Source organism: Echiichthys vipera, assembly GCF_963691815.1.
Source record: "Echiichthys vipera genome assembly, chromosome: 13".
Taxonomy (NCBI): Eukaryota; Metazoa; Chordata; class Actinopteri; order Perciformes; family Trachinidae; genus Echiichthys; species Echiichthys vipera.
In genome coordinates this window covers 26742113-26754524 of record NC_139838.1, presented here as the reverse complement: position 1 = coordinate 26754524, position 12412 = coordinate 26742113, and the positions used below count along the sequence as shown (strand labels likewise).

General features: G+C 42.1%; 1 protein-coding gene across 1 annotated transcript; it reads left to right on the top strand.

Annotated features, from left to right (window-relative positions):
• Positions 1-1500: 1500 nt before the first annotated feature.
• Positions 1501-11108, top strand: LOC310955847 (adaptin ear-binding coat-associated protein 1-like; the record flags this gene model as incomplete). The annotated part of the gene is given in 10 exon segments (XM_083925914.1): positions 1501-1516; positions 1519-1535; positions 1539-1639; positions 2771-2871; positions 3719-3823; positions 3935-4016; positions 4339-4447; positions 5224-5371; positions 5628-5721; positions 7396-11108. Coding segments are annotated over 10 exon segments (828 nt in total). The 3' UTR covers positions 7451-11108.
• Positions 11109-12412: the final 1304 nt, after the last annotated feature.

The following is a 12412-nucleotide window of genomic DNA, read 5'->3' as shown; positions in this document are numbered from 1 at the left end:
AATAAATACATAAATAAATAAATAAATAAATGCATTAATAATTACATAAATAAATACATAAATAAATAAATAAATAAATAAATGCATTAATAATTACATAAATACATACATAAATAAATGCATTAATAATTACATAAATAAATACATAAATAAAGAAAAAAATGCATTAATAATTACATAAATAAATACATAAATAAAGAAAGAAAAAAATGCATTAATAATCACATAAATAAATACATAAATAAAGAAAAAAATGCATTAATAATTACATAAATAAATACATAAATAAAGAAAGAAAAAAATGCATTAATAATCACATAAATAAATACATAAATAAATGAATAAATAAATGCATTAATAATTACATAAATAAATAAATGAATAGATAATAAATGCATGCATTAATGGGACCTCCTATTTCTTTAATATATGGACAAAGACATATATATATATTTATATAAAAATAAAAATAGCAAGCAGTTTCATGAGAGTGATGTGCCGTGACTAAACATGACTTAAGTCCCAATACATAAATAAATAAATGCATCAATAAATGCATAAATAAATACAGGAATAAATAAATTAATGAATACATGCTGAAATAAATGAATACATAATGAATGCATGAATTAATGGGACCTCCTATTTCTTTAACATATGGACAAATACATATTTATATTTATATATACATAAAATAAGAATATCAAGCAGTTTCATGAGAGTGAAGTCTTATGACTAAACATGTATCTATAAATAAATGCATTAATACTATATAAATAAATACAGAAATAAATAAATGAAAACATGCTGAAATAAATGATTAATAATAAATGCATGACTAAATGGGGCCGCATACCTATTTAACACATGGAAACAGAAACACAGAATATCTAAATAAAATAAAAATATCAAACACTTTCATGAAAGTGCCATGACTAAACATGTCTCAATAAATAAATGCATAAATAATATATAAATAAATACAGAAATAAATAAATGAATGAGTCAATTCTGAAATAAATGAATAAATAATAAAAGCATGAATAAATGGGACCATTCACCTCTTTAACATATGGAAACAGAAATACAGAAATAAATAAATGAATGAGTCAATTCTGAAATAAATGAATAAATAATAAAAGCATGAATAAATGGGACCATTCACCTCTTTAACATATGGAAACAGAAATACAGAAATAAAGGAATATAAATGAACACAAATGTAGAAATAAATGTAAAGCAATTATTATTATTTATTTTTTTTATTTATATATTAATGCATTCATTTATTGATTTAATTATGCTTTAATTTATTTATTCATGCATTTATTCTTTTTTTAAGTCATGTTTAATCCTGCATGAATAACGGCTCTGACACACACACAAACACACACACACACACACACACACACACACACACACACACACACACACACACACACACACACACACACACACACACACACACACACACACACACACACACACAGAACCGAATAAATGAGTCACAACCACAACTCCACATCAACAACAGTTGAGCCAAGATGGCGGCCGAGGGCGAGTACGAGTCGATCCTGTGCGTGAAGCCCGATGTCAACGTCTACCGCATCCCGCCGAGGGCTTCAAACCGGGCGTACAGGTACAGACACAACCGCCGCCCGGTAACGGCGCCGTGAAACGCGGTTTAACGGTGTTTGCTGTCGCTCGGTGCGGACATTTTCACTCTCACTGCCACAACATGGGTACAAATCACGACTTCGGGAGCTATTCTGTGGGGAGGAAACCGTGAACACCCGGTGATGGTTGTTAATATTTAACGGTTTGAACCGTCGGCTGGTTCTCTGTGGAGCGGTCAGATGTGATGTGTGTGGCCGGGGTACGTGTCATCATGCCGGGCGGTTTGCCAGGGCAGCCCCGCTCTTGTGTGACAGCTCGGTTGTCCTGTTTCCCTCACAGTGACGCTGTTGAATTAAGAGGAAAGCAAAATAACCTTTCATGTTTGTTTGGTTTGACAGTTTTTGCTTGATGTTGTTTTTTATAATCAAACTTTGCGTCCCTGTGCATGGGCGGATGATGGGACAATGGGCCCCTGGGCACAGACATGTAAGAGCCCCCCCACTGTCTACGAAGGATGGAGCCAGACACCTAACTTTAAAGGCTACTTCTAGATATTTTAGGTCTTTGTGTCAATTGTTGTTTTGAATTTCTTTGTAATTGTTTTGCTTCTATTTTGAGCCATATTGCATCTTTTAATCATGAAATATGCATTAAGTCTTTACTGAAAAAGTTAGGATACATCTCAGATTTGAGTGCTTTTAGTGTCACTTCACTAATCAATAGCCTCACAAAGGGGCGACTGTGGCTCAGTGGAAGAGTGGGTCGTCCTCCATCCCCACCTCCCCCTGGTCCACATGTCGAAGTGTCCTTGGGCAAGACACTGAACCCTGAATTGCTCCCCGTGCTGCTCATGGGTGTGTAAATGTGGTGTGAATGGTTACATTAGATGGTCTGTGGATGTCCACTGCCATCAGTGTGAACGGGTGAATGTGACAAACACTTGAGTAGACAGAAGACTAGAAAGGTGCTTTATAAGTACAAGTCGATTTACAAATTCTCTCATCACGGTTGTATTATTAAAAATAATGCTTTAACAGAGTTTAATGGTTCAGGTCAATATTATTTGTGACAAAGAGTTACTGTAGATTGTTATTATACCATCTTACAATGGCAGAACTAATCACAGTAAGTCTACCACCTTGTCTGTGTACAGGGCAGCTGACTGGAAGCTAGATACTCCGGACTGGTCCGGCCGACTGAGGATCACCGCTAAGGGCCAAGTGGCGTACGTCAAACTGGAGGACAAGATCACGGGTAGGACCTCATTGTAAAGCTGCTATATTTTAAATACCCTGAATCACTAGACTTATAAACTCTACAATTTGTAGCCATAAAAACACCACCAGTGGCATGTCTCGCTGTATCGTCATGATGATGATGTATCATTGATCACGTTTGCAACCATAATTATTATCATTGTCATATTCTATCACCTTAACGGCGAGGAGATCTGGGTGTCTGACTAGAGCTGAGAGGAGCACGCGGCTAACTCACCGGTGTTGGCGTCCTTTTGACCTCTCCGGTAAACACAAAGATAAATTAGGCCGTTAAAAGGATAGCTTTTTAGTTTATTACCATTAAATGAACCCAAAACATTACGCCATCGTTTATATTTGTAGGTTAAACAGAAGGTTTGATAGAATTTAGACAAAAACCGTCCGACTGGTGACGCAGATCCCTTAACTGTTGCAGCTCTAAAGGCAAGACTATTAAACTGATCACCCCTCTGTAGAAGGCTGTCACGAAACAGGATTTTGGTTGTTTATAGGACAATAACCTCTGATTTAATGTGATGAATAAGCAATAATAAGTAAACTTGATATACTGCATGTAATGTATACAAATGTATAGTTTACCACAGCTGTAAAATCTGGAAAAGCATGAAAATGCACCTTGAAATGATTGTAAAAGTGCTTGAAATTTACTTTGAAAAATATGTAGGAACCCTGAAATTCAAATGGTCATGTGATGTACCGGTTACCTGTCAAGGTTGTACCCCCAAAACAGTGCAGCCCTCTGTAACTGATGGATGGATGGATAGATGGATAGATAGATAGATAGATGATCCCCATCTCTTGTCATTTCTCCTGGTGTCCTGCAGGGGAGCTGTTTGCCCAGGCGCCAATCAGAGAGTACCCCGGTACTGCGATGGAAACGGTCAGCGACTCCAGCCGATACTTCGTTCTGCGGATACAGGACGACAGCGGTGAGGGTGTTTGAAGGCCCTCAGTCCCCTTCTTCAGGATGCACATCTGAAGAGCTATACATGTCGGCTGTTGTTCACGTCAGTCGCTGTAACTCCACCTCCCGTCCGCAGGTCGCAGTGCATTCATAGGAGTTGGCTTCGGGGACCGAGGGGACGCTTTCGATTTCAACGTGGCTTTGCAGGACCATTTCAAGTGAGCAGAGATCAGAGTCTGATTACAAGCATGTACATTCACAGCAGTGCATACAGGACATAGATGCTACTGTATGTTTGCTTTCCTTTCATAGTGTTGACAGTGTTGGCTAATCTGACATCCTGCTGTCCCACAACCCTCTGCAGCATGAGCAGTCCATGCCAAAGCAGACGCAGTCTTTGAGTTATACAGGACTGTACTCGTGGAAAGCTGCAGGCTGTCGTTTCCCTTGAAACTGCTGAGGTGCATTGTTCTATTTGTGTATACGTGCTGATGTTTTGTGTATGTGTGTGTGTGTGTGTGTGTCTTTGACTCCCTGCAGATGGGTGAAACAGGAGAATGAACTGAGTAAAAGTGCCCAGCTCGGGGATTCAGGACCAAAACTGGACTTGGGCTTTAAAGAGGGACAAACCATAACACTCAACATAGGGGTAAGAACTTCATAGTGTCCGGCTTCTTCTACATTTTAAAATAATTTAAAGCAAAGTTAGACTGTTGGCAAGTGTAGAAAGTGACATTATAATGCCTTATTCATCATCCTCATACCTTCTCGTTCTTTTTGTGTTTACAGTTTTACAGGCAAAGAAGAACATATATAAGTTATTGTGAGTTTTGCTGTGGTTTCTATAACAGAATTAGCCTGCAAGCTGTCACAAATGAATCATTGCATTTCATAGGAGTTTAAGAAATACCTTGATGCTGCCTATAAACTAAAAAATGAAGCACGAAGAATGACTGGAGATGTGAAGCTTCGAGGAACCTCTGTAATCCACTGAGCTGTCGAATCATAATTCAACATTTAGTGCAGACTTCTCATCACACGGCTCTTAAAAACACTCTTATCAGTTACTTTTTATTATCGTCCAAGAAAGGCATTTAGCTTGAGTCTGTCAATCAAAATGGTAACCAAAGGTGACGTGGTGACGTGGTCGGGTAGCGTGGACTCCTGGGAGCTGTTGTCCTTATGTCAGTCAGGACTCTTCAGTGTTCGTCGTTCAGGAGGATTTACCGCAGAGGTCCCTCCTCTCCAAAACACACACACCCTCGTGATGAAAACCATTAAAGAAGTGCACAACTCAACAAAATATGACATTTTAATGCAGAAATATTACATATTATACCTTTTTTCCCTGATTTTAACATAAAGAAACTGCTGGTTGAGATTCAAACATCTGAGTGACGTCATTTAACATTTCTCTGTCTCTAGCAAGGTAAAAAGAGGGATAAGCCCCGCCCACAGGGCTCAGGTGGGTTTGGACTCCTCCCCCCACCACCTGGAGGCAAGATAGCCCCTCCTCCTTCGCCAGGCTCATCCAATCACAACACAGTCCCCCAGACGGGAGACATGGCAACAGGTAAATGGCACCCTGAGTCAAACTTAAAGCAGCTCCGAGCTGTTTTAATTTGGGTAAATGGAGCAGCGTAACATCTCTGCAGCGTGTGGGCAACGACAGGAGCGACCTATTTTCTTAATCACTGTGGGATTTAGTCGCATGTTGAATGAGTCGTGCGTTTTAGAGCTTCAGGCTGCAGGAAGTGGAGTGAAATGTGTGTCAGTCTGTGCGTGAGCTGCTGTTAAAGGAGCTCTGTTTGTCTCTCTGTGTCGCTCAGGCTGCCTGTTGGAGCTGGACAGTAGTAACTCCAACACTGTGGTTCAGTCAAACCCTGGTTCAGATCTCTGGGGGGACTTCTCCGCCACTGCAAGGTGAGTTTTGTTATATGCACTATGAGGACACCCACACAGGGATCTGGCTTTACACAAGGTTTTGGGAATGGGTTGCAGGGATTTGCTCCCATTCAGCCACAGGAGCATTAGTGAGGGTGCCAAGGTCCAGTTCATTGTAACTGTGAAGGCCGGTCAAGTTCTTAAACACCACATGAAGTTATTTTAAGGGCGTTTTCACAGCAGTTTCTTTGCTCTGGTCCGAGTCAGGTGGTGAGTTTTGTGAACTTGGAGTTTTTTTCCCATGTTTTTAGGTTTGTTTTCACACAGAAAAAAATCCAAGCTAACTAAAATGCATCACGGCAAACCACATGAGTACGTTCACACGGCTAATTGGTCTGATGCATCAGTGGTGGGAGCAAGAAAGTAAATGCAGGAAGAAGGTCTTGTCTTCTGGACTCAATCTTTGTTCCTACCTCACCTGTGGTCATGAAAGCTGGGTCATGATGGAAAGAACAAGGTCGCGGATACACGCGGCCGTTATTCGGTTTTCTCAGGAGGGGGCTGGAGTCTCCCTTAGAGAGAGGGGGAGAAGTTCAGCCATTCGTGAGGAACTCGGAGTAGAGCCGCTGCTCCTTTGCGTTGAAAGGAGCCAGTTGAGGTGGTTCAGGATCATCTAGTAAGGATGAACCCTGGGCGCCTCCCTAGGGAGGTGTTCCAGGCACGTCCAGCTGGGAGGAGGCCTCGGGGAAGACCCAGGACCAGGTGGAGAGATTAGATCTCCACACTGGCCTGGGAACGCCTCAGGATCCCCCAGTTAGAGCTGGTTAATGTGGCCCGGGAAAGGGAAGTTTGGGGTCCCCTGCTAAAGCTGCTGCCCCCGAGACCCGACCCCGGATAAGAGGCTGAAGAGGGGGCTGGAGTCTCTCTAAGGGAGACTCCAGCCCCCCTCCTGAGGAAACCCATTTCGGCCGCTTGTACCCTTGACCTGGTTCTTTCAGTCATGACCCAGCTTTCATGACCATAGGTGAGGGTAGGAACGAAGACTGACCGGTAGATCGAGAGCTTGGGAAATTATTTTTGTTACAGCAGCAGTGGGTCAGCAAATAAACACTTTGTACATAACATACATAGAATCCAATATATACATAGTGTGTATATACACAGTGCACAGTGGGACCTCAACGTAATCGTAAAAAGATGGGTAACCCCTGATCCCTCGTCTCTGAGCAGCAACATGAGTCCATATACTTTTAGCCATGTAATGTAAATGAACTATGTAAGATGTTTCAGGAAAAAACTGTAAGATTTATAGTCTTTAAATAGTTTATTGTGTTTTTTAATCATATTTCGTAACCTGCAGAACACTGGTATGGTCCATTAATATGATGATATCAGAATACATTAAAACTAACCTGTGTGTGTGTGTGTGTGTGTGTGTGTGTGTGTGTGTGTGTGTGTGTGTGTGTGTGTGTGTGTGTGTGTGTGTGTGTGTGTGTGTGTGTGTGTGTGTGTGTGTGTGTGTGTGTGTGTGTGTGTGTGTGTGTGTGTGTGTGTGTGTGTGTGTGTGTGTGTGTGTGTGTGTGTGTGTGTGTGTGTGTGTGTGTGTGTGTGTGTGTGTGTGTGTGTGTGTGTGTGTGTGTGTGTGTGTGTGTGTGTGTGTGTGTGTGTGTGTGTGTGTGTGTGTGTGTGTGTGTGTGTGTGTGTGTGTTCCAGCTCCGCTCCTCCACCCTCACAACCACAGAACGCCACCAACTGGATCCAGTTTTGAGCCGTCGGCGTCGGTTGTGATCTCTCATCTCGCCTGCATCTGTGTCCGTAGCTTCCCGTGCATCACACTGAGCGTAACGCCCACACACTGATCCCAGAGCAGGGACGTGAAACTCCACCGAGCTGTAGAAACAAGTCCCAACATCATTTCGTTCAGAAAGAACCGTGGTTCTTTCAAACACTCTTGACAGGAAATGAAGCGTTGATCTGTTTTTAAAGCCATTACACGATATGAGCCATTTCCATAAATATGTAAGGGCTAAGTGTGACGTCCTGAGCAGCAGGTGTTCCTCTCTGTGTGTGTCTGCAGCACCTCCCCAGCAGATGGCTCTCTGGGCAGAGCTTTAGCTCAGCTCTTGAATATGTTTCTCACTGTAACAGCTTCCCCTGCAGGCCGTGCACAGTGCTACAGCTCAGTGCTTTCTGTTTCCTGCTGCTGTGAATGATGTGCTGCACCGCTCCCCTCAAGTGAACGCTACTTTACCTGTTAAACAGTTTCTTTACCGCTCTAAAACTGGCACTTACATCGTACTCTTTCTGTATCCCCGCCTTATTATTTCTAATGGGATTGAGCCTAATTATGAAATGACAGCATCAGTTTAATTTATTTAAATAGAAGTTCTGAAGAGAGGACAATGGGCCTCGTTTACCGACCGTCATTAAGGCAAGGCAGCTTTATTTGTAACGCACTTTTCATACACAAGGCAGACTCAAAGTGCTTCATAGCAACATGTCATGAATTAAAAAATGCATCAAAGAAAGACAAAGAGAATAAAAACACAGACAATAATAAAACAGTGCGGACGTTAAAAGTGCAAAGATTTAGCAGAAAGCTGAGGTGAACATAAAAGTGTTCAGTCTAGTTTTAAAAGTGGTCAGAGTGAAAGTCTCACTTCTTCAGGAAGTTTATTCCAGCTGTTTGTTGCATAATGACTGAAAGATGCTTTCCCTTGATTTGAGTTTACTCTGCCAACCTCAGAGGATCTTAGTTTTCTAGAAGGCTTATGTAGTGGGAGCATATCAGTGATATACCTCGGCCCTGGACCATGTAGTGATTTATACGTGAGATTTTGAAATCGATTCTCTGATGTACAGGAAGCCGGTGTAATGATTTAAGAACTGGTGTAAAGTGCTCACATTAAGAAGCTGTTACTTCTTAAAACCCACTCACACGGTTTTTACAGAGATTCTGACGTTAACGGATGTTTTCTTACTTTGATTTGATCTCAAGGAAAAACAAAATCCACACACTCACATTTGAGTCTCACACATTTATACAGTGAGATCATGGATTAGATCATAGGATTTAAAATATCCTCAGCATTTATTATATTTTCATTATTTTAATTTATAATTTGATTTTTTAAAGATTATTTTGGGGATTTGTTCCTCGCTTTCATTGGATAATACAGATGAGCTAAGTGACGAGGGACAACACCTGAGGCTGGGTTTAGGATTAGGATTAGGATGAGCGAGCCCACGCTAACGAGGAAATGGGATTCACCATTTTAAGAACAGAGGTACAAACACGCCATGAATCTTAAGAACAAATTTAAGGCGGAAACGTAGGAAGATGTTGGTGAATGAGGCCCAGGAGTTTTTACTTTACAGAGAAGTAGGATTTTCAGACTGAACCGGGGATTAAAGGACCCGTTCCCATCTTCACACTGTGACTCGTGGAGTATGTCATTGTCAAAAACACCAGGACTGAATAGCTCACACACCGCAGGGCTCCAATTATCACACACACACACACGTGTTAGTGTGCCGCGGTGGTCTGAAGAGGAGCCCTGCTTCGCTCCATACGTCGCCTCCGGGGCACAATAACTATACGTGATCATTGGAGCCCTGCAGTGTGCGAGCCGTTCATGCTCTGTTCCTTGCTTCGCTCATCTTTGGCTTGTTCACCTCTGTCTGTTTGTGTCCACACGTCTCAGATGTCTGTTTAAAACCACCACTGTAGGTTTGAGCGTGGAACCAGCTACTAATGTGTTCATAGAGCCACGTTAAGCAGGATGATGTAGGTAAAAGGTCTTAAGATGTGTTTATAGAAATATACACGGGGTATATTAACATTCCTGTCTGCCATGTTACATCTCTGAATGTTTACAATGTAAATCACACTTGTGTTTACTGCCTGGGAGCTTGTTTTTGTTGTGACACTGAAATCATGTATTTGTTTTGCTGTAATTTTACATTTTTACATAAGTTTATTGCATTAAAAACAAAACAAAAAACGAGTTAGCAAAGAATGAAACATATCCAAACGTACATACTTGAGGCCTTCGTCACCCAAATCATCATTTTCACCTCGTCCCAATTAACTTTCCCATTTTTCCAGAATCCAGTAGAATTGAATGAACGCAGGACTAAATATGAGAAAGTCCTGTTTAGCCTTGAAAACTTCCCTTAAGACCCATCAAATGAAATATTTAATGTGGGGATTTGTTGGAAATAAAAACCCCAGCTTCACTTTTTACATTAAACATGAAGTGGTTAGCTCTGTCGCCTCACAGCGAGACAGTCTCTGGTTCGAATCCCGGCTGGGGCCCTTCTGTGTGGAGTTTGCATGTTGTCCCCGTGTCTGCGTGGGTTTTCTCCGGGTTCTCCGGTTTCCTCCCACAGTCCAAAGACGTGCAGGTGTTCGGTTCATTGATGACTCTAAATCACCCGTAGGTGTGAATGGTTGTCTGTCTCTGTTCGTCTCTATGTGTCCTGTGATAGACTGGCGTCCTGTCCAGGGTGGACCCCGCCTCACGCCCAACGTCAGCTGGGATCGGCTCCAGCCCCTGCGACACCAACAGGGACAAGAGGTTGAAACTGAATGAATGAATGAAGTAAACTAATAATGTCCCCCAGATTTCCATTTAGATGCACCTGCACCTCCCCTTCTGTAACAAGCACCATTCTGTTCAAGAGACGGCAGACGGAGAGGCGTTCAGTTACAGTGGACCTGCTTTTTCTTTTGTGAAAATGACGTGAGGCTTTTTTTTTTTAACAGTAAAATGTTTAGGGAGCTGTTGTTTACCTGCAAAAACAGCCCTGATCACGACCTTCGCACTAAATCCTGAATGTTTCATGGAAGGAAAAGTAAAGTAAAGACGGTTCCTGATGCAGAAGCTGCTCAACACCAGTGTGAAGCCGCGGTTCGACAGCAGCTTTAGGAAATCTGTAGAAAATATCTGGAACTTAAAGGAGTAGTTTGACGTTTTGGTAAATGCTCGTATTTCTTTTCTTACTGTGAGATGATTGATATCCCTCCCATCATGTCTGCAGTTAGAGGGAAAGTGTGGGTTCCTGTTAGTACACTGGGGAAAAACAATGATTGTCTTACTTCATCTGATGAATGTCTTAATGGCAGCAAACGATATGTTAATTATGATTTTTGCGCTGTGATTTAACAGGACTTTAACCTGTGAATGGTCCTAAACGTCTCCTCGACTGTGAATTCCTTTTGTTTGCGTTTTATTTTGAAGGTTCGCTGTGATCAGCTCACATGACCTGCACTTAACTGGCATTAGGACGCAGGGCTGATTGATGACGTGTCGCCGTGTGTGTGTTGTGTTTACATTGCTCGTGATGCCGGCTGAAATGTATTTAAAAAGTTTCTCACTCATTCCACTCTGGCTGTGAAATCACTGGACTAACACTTTTGATTTGTGTCCGATTTAATGAGAAAAGAGGCAATAAATCCTTTCAAAGGACGCATCGGGTCTTATTCCTGTAACCACAAACATCAACATCATGAATGCCTTCAGACTGTTTATGAGGAACTGTATTTATTCCAGCTATAATCTGAATTATCTCTCTTCTGCTAGACTTTAATAATGTTTTAATAATCCTGAGGGTGGAGCCAAAACTCTGGGATTATAGTATCTCTCAATAAACCCGCTTCTGGGGCGGCAGTAGCTCAGTCCATAGGTGACTCGCCTGGGAACCGGAGGGTCGCCGGCTCGAATCCCTGTGAATGGAGTGTGGACTGGTGGCTGGAGAGGTGCTAGTTCACCTCCTGGGCACTGCAGAGGTGCTGTTGAGCAAGGCACTGAACCCCCAACTGCTGGGGGCGCTGGTCACTGGCAGCCCCCTCGCTCTCTCTCGTGTGTGTGTGTGTGTGTGTGTGTGTGTGTGTGTGTGTGTGTGTGTGTGTGTGTGTGTGTGTGTGTGTGTGTGTGTGTGTGTGTGTGTGTGTGTGTGTGTGTGTGTGTGTGTGTGTGTGTGTGTGTGTGTGTGTGTGTGTGTGTGTGTGTGTGTGTGTGTGTGTGTGTGTGTGTGTGTGTGTGTGTGTGTGTGTGTGTGTGTGTGTGTGTGTGTCGAGTAATAATACTAGTAGTAATAATAAGGAATTCTTCTTCTACAGTAATTTGAAAAGACTTAAGACAATAAAAGTATCAGGGCTATTTAATTATATTCTACATGAGTTAAAGTCCGAGACACCTGTTTAAACTCACCACAGCTGCATGTAAAACTCGCTCATGTGAAGGTCGAGAGGGGATGAACTGACCTTCAACACACACACACACACAGATATAATGACGACTAAGGCCAAAACTATGAGCACGGACATTCTGGATCATAAAGCATTGAACGCTGATTCATTGGTTGTTGTGTTAACTGTTCCTGGTTCCAACAGGAGGGTTATCAATGATGAAGATGAGTGGATGTCTGTGCATCTAGTGTTCATGAAGCTGCAGCAGGTAAAAGGCAAAAGTCAGACTCTAAAGTAAAGTGCGACCTCTTCCTGCAGCTCTGTCCTGAGCCAATAGGAGCACTTCCTTTCTGAAATGACCTGTGATTGGTCAGAGCCGTGTAATATTCAGTATACTGGATTTTCTAAAGCCTGAGAACGGAGCAAAGAGGAGACGCTGAAGTCGAGTTTTCTCTCCGAAAACTTGAAATACAACGAGAATTACGGGTATTATGGATAACAATCCCAAAACATGGGTCTACTTTGGTGGAAATTGTG